Raw genomic sequence first — 8,237 nt, 5'->3', positions numbered from 1 at the left:
TTTGTCCTATTACATGTAGACAAATATCCGGTTTATTCAAGACATGCTTGAGCATTAAATACACGCGTACAGTACAAATACAAGATTTGACAGACGTAAAAACAACAAAGCGGGATAGAGATGAGAAACTGTTCCACCTGTTGTCATGATGCTGGGCGTTTGTGACGGGCTGAGATGCTGCTGCTGATAATTCTGCTATGAATGAGCTGTTTCTCTAGAGTTTGTAACTCCTGCACAGAGACATCCTCTCCTTTGTCTGCGTCTGACACAGCACATGATGAAGACTGGTGTTTGTTCCAACTCTTCAATCCTCTCCAAATCTTTGATTTCTTTTGAAAGTTTTTATTTGTGATATCAGTGATTTCCTTGATTCCTTCCTCTGTAGCATGTTTCACCTTTGGTGGCGTCTTCCTCGCGTTTCATTTGAGGTCATTTCCAGCACGTCCGCTCTTCATCATCATCATCACATATTAGTTGAATACAAAATCATGACTCTCTTTTACAGCTGCTTCTTCAGAGGGAATTAGTCACATAAGCAGGGGAGTCAGAAAACAATTAGGAGATTATCATGGTGTCATGGTTTTCTTCTCCTCTCTGATTTAAGTATTTTGAGTTAAGCGTCGATTGAATAATCTCTGGTTTAGATTGTGTCACTGGATTATTAACAACACTGAAAAATCTGTTGGTTATGGACTCTGAAGACTTCACACAGTGGGAAACAGGTGGACGTTTTTAACTCAACACATAACTGAGATAATAACCAGATAATTGGATAACCTTAACGGCAACCATTTTGCTACAGCCTTGAACTTTTAATTTCAAAACAGTAATGTTGGAGGATTTTCAGCAGTGTGGCAACACAACTCTTCTCACCTTTGCTTGATGTAACCATAGTAACTGCAGTCGGCAAAATCACTGGAGAGATGGTTGATCGTTGGTGACGGTAGCTCAGCGGTAGAGCGAGTCGTCTTTCACCTCACAGGTTGTGGGTTAAATTCCTGGCTATACTAGTCTATAAATGCCGATGTGTCCTTGGTAAAGACACTTACACTCAGCAGCTTTGACTGGTCATCAAGACGAGAAAAGAACTATATAAATACAAACCACTTACTGTACATCTGCCAGTTATTAAGATAATAATGTATTGTCATAAGCTCCTCTTGTTTTTTTTTGCCTGTAATGACAGGACAGTGAAGTGTTAAACGGCAGCAAAGGACTGTGGGTAGAATTGGACCTGGGTCACGACAGGCATGTTACCCTCTGAGCTATCTGTTGCCCCCAGACACACTAGTTTCATACATGACAAACATCTCCAGACAATCTCTCCGTCTCTGAAACGCTCTTCTGTTGTTTATCATTTATTGTCCAACTCTTTCTCTTTTTTCTTTTTCTTTTTTTTTTGACTCTCTGCAGTGTAGAAGGTTGTTGGTGCTGCAGCAACAGGAAGGACCTGAATGCAGAGTGAGTAAAGTGGAGCAGCAAACAGAAACTCTCCTTCTGATGCAACTCCTCCAGTCACATGACAGATTTAGGTCTTATCCACATGGAAACAGAACTTTCCCTATACACTTTTTCTTTTTGAAAGGGTTTGCCTATCCACTTTGTTTGAACTTTTCTTCTTTTAAAGGGTTTGCCATACACGGAAAGAATGAAATATAAAGTTAATGGCTGATTATGTCTGCATAAACCATGTCTTAATACACACGGTTAGGTTAGGTTAGGTTAGATGGGGCTATGACATTATCGTTCACCCAAAGTTGCATGTTGGTTGTATATGCGAAATAGCAAGAGAGGCGTTTTAAGTTTTTATTTTTAGACCAATTTTCTAAAAATAGGTTTTTGGGGCTCCCAAAACTCCAGTTCCAAATTGATAAAAAGCTGATATAAAATAGTATTTTTACATATTCACCTAAGCCCTTTAACCTGGGCTGTAAAGTAAGCACAGAGCAGGTGTAGAATTGTCTCCAAGGATTTTTGTATTGATCGATAATACAAAAATCCTGCCTACTGTACATTTTAATTACAAATAAATGTTTCCTTGTATTAGTCCTCACGATATAATACTTGGTCCACGATACGATATGCGATACATGGTCCATGGTACCGATAATGTCATGATACGATTCTGTGATGATCAAGAATCGTGTCATGATGATCAATATATTGCGCGACAATCATATAATGGTACATCGCGATATCTGTCTGTCAAAAAAAAAAACGTTCATGTTAAAAGTGCAGGATTTCTCTATTTATTCACTACATAGAGAACAAAGTGCTTAAAGTCTATGTATTGAACGTGGACAGGGCTTCTTTTAATGTAACTTTGTCCACCATTATCCCGCTGTAAACTCCCTCTTCTTCTTCCAGTTGTTTAAATATCGATATTTACACTGGCGTATCGATGATCGTACTGCATTTTGACCCACACTTAGTGAGAAGAGTATTAGTATTTTGTGCAGCAATACATTGAACATTAAACACAACGCACACACAAACACATTTTTGGTTAGGTTTATTTTACAAAAAGTCAAATATACAGTTGATATATATATAATATAATATAATATAATTTAGATGCTTATAACTGAAAGGGTTTCAAACACAATGACCGATTTCAAAGCTGATGTGGTTTTTTCACTGGCTGTCAAGGGGGTAGTCGGATCAAACTGGAATGTTTACAGTGCTAACGTTAACAAACACAATGAACAGTATTGAGAACACAATCATCAAATGGAGGGGTACGGCTGGAGTTAAAGGTGTTTCGCTGGGGTGGATGTTGAGGATGAAATACACCTGAGGTACACGGGGACTCTTCTCTGGCAATAACTCGACTCTGAATCATAAAAACGATGAGAAGTGGGGGGGAAGCAGCAGGAAAACGTGGCAGCATGTTTTCTGGGAACTTTGACATTTCTTCAGTCTCTGAGCAGTTGCAAATATCTCTCTCTCTCTCTCTCACACACACACACACAATGAATGAATCCAACTAAAAGCCTTTGCTCACTCCGCGCACACACACAAACACACAGGTGTGAAGCACTGGGGCAACTCTCAAGTTATTGCACTACACAAGTTCTGCACCATGTCACACCCCAAGTTTTCGGGGGGGGGGGGGGGGGGAAGGGGAAAAGCAACAGCAGCTTTCTGGCAAAGGCACAGTAATTCTCCTTTTAGAGAAAGAAGACGGGAGTGAGAGTTTTTTGCTTAGACTCGGGCACATAAATGCAGGAAGATTAACCGTACTTTTGCCAAAAACATCCTTGTTTTTGTTCCCCTTTATAAACTATTTCAAACATGTCAGTCTCAATTGTGACGATACGTTAAAGAGGACACAACCATTGTTAAAAAAAAAAAAGAAAAAAGAAAAAGTTCATTTGGTAACTAACTTAACAAGAGGACTAATCACATCATGGTCATGAGGAAATTCAATTGCATTTATAGTTTACCTCCGATTTCTACAACAACGACGACGAGAGCAGAGGGAGAGACGAGAGTGTGTTAGGCACGAGTTTTAATCGAAGGAAGGAAGTTAGTGTTAAAGCGAGGTTAGAAGACAGAATCTTAGCTAAACACAAACACATTTCCCAAAGGCTTCAGATATTAAAACAGAACAAAATGACAGAACATTTGGTTTTAGTGGTGAATATTCAGGGGATGCTCTGCATTTGCACAAAGATGGATTAAACTACAAAAAAAGCTGATTTTCTTTTCTCTTTTTTTTTTCTGTATATGTTGTAAAAAAAAAAAAAAAAAAATCCCACCTGAGTTGAGTGATTATAGTCAGTGCAGCTTTAAAACGACGACATGCCCGAAAAGGCACCTGTAATGATTGACCGGTCGTCAGATCTGAGTTAAGTGCAGAGGAGACTCTCCTCATCATCAGCGGAGATTTATCCACTGAAGCTTCCTCAGTAAAACTCTTCTGATGATGTGAACGTGCCGCAGTCAAAACATGACGTTCATTGTTGGTGAAAACTGTACAGAATATTAATAATTAATGCTACGGGTGTAAAAAAAAAAAAAGAGTAGAGTTGGAGACGCTAACGATGCGACTAGCAAATTAGGATCCACAGAGACACACGTGTGCTTTTTAATTTCACTCTGTTTTTCCATCACCAGCCACTTTTCAAAAACAAGTGATCTGAGAGACATTTGAAGAAGTTTCCAGTGATTTGAGCTTCACTGACAATGAAATAAAACATTTGTGACCTGCATTTGATCTTTTCGGTCTGAACATCAAGTGCCTTTTCGTCAGGTTTTGTCAGGTTAGTTGTTGGACCTCCAATTTCTTTCCTTTGTGTTAAAAACTTAATTTGGTGACGCTTCATTCATCTTCTTACGGCTTTATCCTCCACATGAGGGTCGCGCCGGTGCCGATCCCAGCTGACGTTGGGTGAAAGGCAGGGGGACGACCCTGGACAGGTCACCCGTCCATCACAGGGACACATACGAGACAAAAAAACCATCCACTCTTACGTTCAATTTAGAGTGTCCAATGTCTGTGGGAGGAAACCGGAGAACCCAGAGAAAACCCATGCACACACGGGGAGAACATGCAAACTCGTCTTTGTTCCAACCAGGTCGTGACCCCCGGGTCTTCCGGCAAGAGTGCTAACCACTGACTACACCAACCTCATACTCCTAAACTAAATGTTCCAACTCAATCAAATTGGGCAGTTACTGTGCATTTTGTGCTACTAGATGACTTTGTTTTAATCAATACATATGTATATTTAACAGAATTTATTTATTTAAAGGTCCAGTGTGTAACATGTAAGAGGGTTTATTGGCAGATACTGGAAATGCTAACCATTGCTATGTTTGTATAATTGCTTTAAAATAATAATAATAACAATAATCATTTTGGTTTTCATAGCCTTAGAATAAGCCTTTTATTTTGTACTTTAGGCTTCCAGGAGGCCACCACAACCACAAAGTGCCTTTGGCATTTTGAAGTGTAAGTTTTCTACGCAAAACAAGGAAGAACAACATCCTATCTGCTATGTGAAGGCCACTGTAGTTCCTTGTGCACAGAAAAAGGGGAGGAATGAGGGGAGGACTTTGTTACAATCTGCAGTCTCACCATTAGATGTCACTAACACAGAACCTTTAATAAAATATGTAATAAAATATCGTGTTCCCCCTGTAATTTAGAGCCACAAAACGCATTTCGTGACTTATAAATACATACACAAAGAATCGACTCATACTGAACCACAAGTGCTTTGTCATTCCATTATTTTCTCTCATCTTGTGTCAGAAATGACCCCGATGCTGATTTTCAGAAAACGTCCAGCAGCGACTACTGTGACACAAATTCACACGCGTACTTAGGTAAATACTGTACCACACTGAGATCAACAAAAACATGACAAACGCCACCACACACACTTCCTGTGGTTTCTCTGTCATGACTTCAGCCAAGGTTTTTGAACGAGTGGAAACGGCGCCTCAATATGTTCAACTGATTTTAACCAAATTTCCTCTTCTTTTTTTATTTTTTACTTTTTTATTTTTTTTTTCATTATTATTGATATTATTACATTTTTTTTTTACAAAAACAAAAATCTGTGTATAGAAAAAAATACACATTGTTTCCACAGTGCACTGAAAGTGAAGTGCACTTAAATAAGTAATAATGCATAAGGAGGAGACCTATCTACGAGAGTGTAAGGACACTCCTACAAAAATAGAGTGCTTTATGTTGGTGTTTATTTAAAAAAAAAAAAAAAAAAAAAGAAGGTGGGAGTTTGCTCCACACTGGGAACTTTGTGTGAAGAGTAAATGTTCCTTAAATACTTTAAAGGCAGAGCACTTGATTTGTCCTGGTCTGCAGGCAGCTCAGGTTAAGTGCCGTAAGAAGTTAAATAATGCGCAGCTCGTAGAATCGACCAGGATAGAAATATTTAAAAATATCTATATGTATATATTTTTTTTTTGTCTGGTCTGGAGGACAGCTCAAGATGGCGCTCTCACACTCTCCCTCTGTCTCGCTTATACACACACACACACACGCACAAAGACCCTCAACATCAATTAAACAAGAATAATCATCATTATTAACACTGTAATAAAACTCCCAAAAATACATTCACTGTGGACACTCAGAGGGAGGGGGAGGGTGTGTGTGTGTGTGTGTGTGTGTGTGTGTGTGTGTGTTCACAAAGCTCTGCATTCATCAGACCAAGACTTGTTGTCCCAAATTCTTGAGTCTGCTGAAATCATGTCTCACACCCTTAATAAAGGAGGAGGATGTGTGTGTGTGTGTGTGTGCGTGTGTGCTGGCTTCACTGGTGACTCCTGTGTTTCCGAGGTCATAGCAACATGTACTGGTTGTCTATTGCCCGCTTGCGGCCTCGCTCAGGCTCCAGCTCGTAGTCCGAGTCCCGCTGGGGGACGATGGGAGTGTGGGTGGCGTGGTGGCGAAGCAGTGGCCTCCTCCCTACTGACTCGCTGCGACGCAGGAGGGCAGGGGCTGCTGGAGGAGGAGCAGGAGCAGGAGGGACGGGGACGGGGTTGGTGCGACCGGGCGGGCGGTTCCCCGGCTGGGACGCGGAGCTGGGATTGGAAGTGTTGCCTGTGGTGAAGCAGGAGGAGGAGGATGGGGGCTGACTGGAGCTGCGGGCCAAACTACAGTGAGCCAGGCTGGGCTCTGAGCTCCAACGGTGGAGGGAGAAAGGGACCAGGAGAGCGCCGGAGAGCTGACCTGGTAAAAGGGAGAAAGAGATGAGAGTTGTACATGTTATTAATGCATATAATGTGCAAAAGGATTTTTCATGGTGAAAACAACAAAAACAAGATCCAATATCAAATTCCTTTGCATAATCCATTATTGTCAACCTGTTTCTCACTCAACAGTGTTTTTCTTTCTTTTACTATAACATTTACTATAACACAAAATGCTTTGAATGAGAAGTAGGTGGTAGCGTCTCACCCTGCGACGGAGGGCTGACTCCCGCCACGACGAAGCTGGACAGCGTGACGGCACCTGCGGCTCCACACTCCAGCGGGATGGGGAAGAGGCGGAAGTGACTGAGCATGTCCATGACCGAGGGGAAGCGTAGGTGCTGCACCCTGCACTGACCCCATTCTGTCAGAGAGAGTCGCAGATGCTGCAAGAGACAAGGCGAAGAGTTGAGTCGAAAGACGAGAGAGACATGAGGACGAGATTTAGCGAGTCTTAGCGAGGTTGTGTTGAGTCTTAAGCCACAGAAATAAACCAAACGAAGAAGATGTGGAGCATGACCATAAAACTTTCCTGTGTACAAACTCAAACACAAGAGAATAAAAAAAAAGATGTCTAGTGGGGTTTTTGGAAAACCGTCGTTTTCCAAAAGCCTCGTATTGGTTGTTCACATGCAAATACAATTTTAGGGCTTAACTTGCCCTTCACGTCATCATAATTATACAAAAGTCATTAAATCAGTAGCAGTTAAACTTGATTTCTTGATTTCTTGATGACGTTTTGTTTTGCCTCTCATCCAAGAGGCTTCTTCACATCTGAAAGTTTGTGGTAAAACCCAGAAACTGAACCTCTGTAAAATGTGAGCAGTGCTTTCTCTAACTCCAGTGAGTCTATCTACATCTACAGGAGAAAAGACACTCTTTTCAGGATACAGATGTACACACCCCCATCCTTCACTACAGGAGGACGTCTGTGTCCAGGTGAAATATACACGTCCAGTAGCTACTGAATCAATGACCTTTGCACACAGAAGCGTTTCACTTAGTATGAGTCAAAGCAAGAGCTCGACCATGTCCTTCTCGTGGTCAGCATTTATTGCACTAAACATTATGTGGATGACATATTTAAGTCGGTGTGACCTCAGTGTCAGACATAATGAGACAAACCTTTGCTTTTCCCTGGTAGTTAAACGTGAGGACGTAGTCTCCCCTGCGTGTCTCGCTCTGTCGGACCAGAAACACTCCATGTCCCTCTGGTCCAGAGCTCTGAACCAGGTGGGCTGCCTTGAGGCGAGAGATGGGCCCATGGAACCATGGGTAGGAGAAGAGGAAGTGGTCTGTCTTCTGGATGATCTGCTCCGGTAAGGCGAAGGTGAGGGGGCCTTGAAGGAAAAAAAAGACAAACAAAATGCTTTAATTCTTCTAAATCATAAAGCTAAAGTGCAATGTGAAAGGTGATGTTTAAATCTGCAAACACACTCATTGTATTATTGCCTGGCAAAAGGTGGCGCTGTCTTTATATTCTGCTGCCCCCATGTGGCCAAGATGAGAAT

The 8,237-nt window shown here is 41.5% G+C and overlaps 1 protein-coding gene and 1 long non-coding RNA gene across 2 annotated transcripts in view; one reads left to right on the top strand and one right to left on the bottom strand.

The window, feature by feature from the left end:
* Positions 1 to 2,497: 2,497 nt before the first annotated feature.
* sh2b3 (SH2B adaptor protein 3) overlaps positions 2,498 to 8,237 on the bottom strand; it is a 50,919-nt gene continuing 45,179 nt past the window's right edge. The window contains exons 6-8 of the mRNA XM_058635484.1: positions 7,852 to 8,066; positions 6,935 to 7,112; positions 2,498 to 6,706 (exon numbers count right to left, since the gene is read on the bottom strand). Coding sequence (XP_058491467.1) covers positions 6,315 to 6,706; positions 6,935 to 7,112; positions 7,852 to 8,066 — 785 coding nt within the window. The 3' untranslated portion in view covers positions 2,498 to 6,314. The remainder of the gene's footprint in view (positions 6,707 to 6,934; positions 7,113 to 7,851; positions 8,067 to 8,237) is intronic.
* Positions 7,049 to 7,958, top strand: LOC131463647 (uncharacterized). The gene is made up of 3 exons (XR_009241077.1): positions 7,049 to 7,133; positions 7,592 to 7,665; positions 7,871 to 7,958. It is a non-coding gene; the product is annotated as an uncharacterized LOC131463647 (long non-coding RNA).

This window comes from Solea solea, chromosome 8 (genome assembly GCF_958295425.1).
Source record: "Solea solea chromosome 8, fSolSol10.1, whole genome shotgun sequence".
NCBI classification, from domain to species: Eukaryota; Metazoa; Chordata; class Actinopteri; order Pleuronectiformes; family Soleidae; genus Solea; species Solea solea.
The sequence above is the reverse complement of the archived record's forward strand: the minus strand, read 5'-3'. Positions and strand labels throughout refer to the sequence as shown.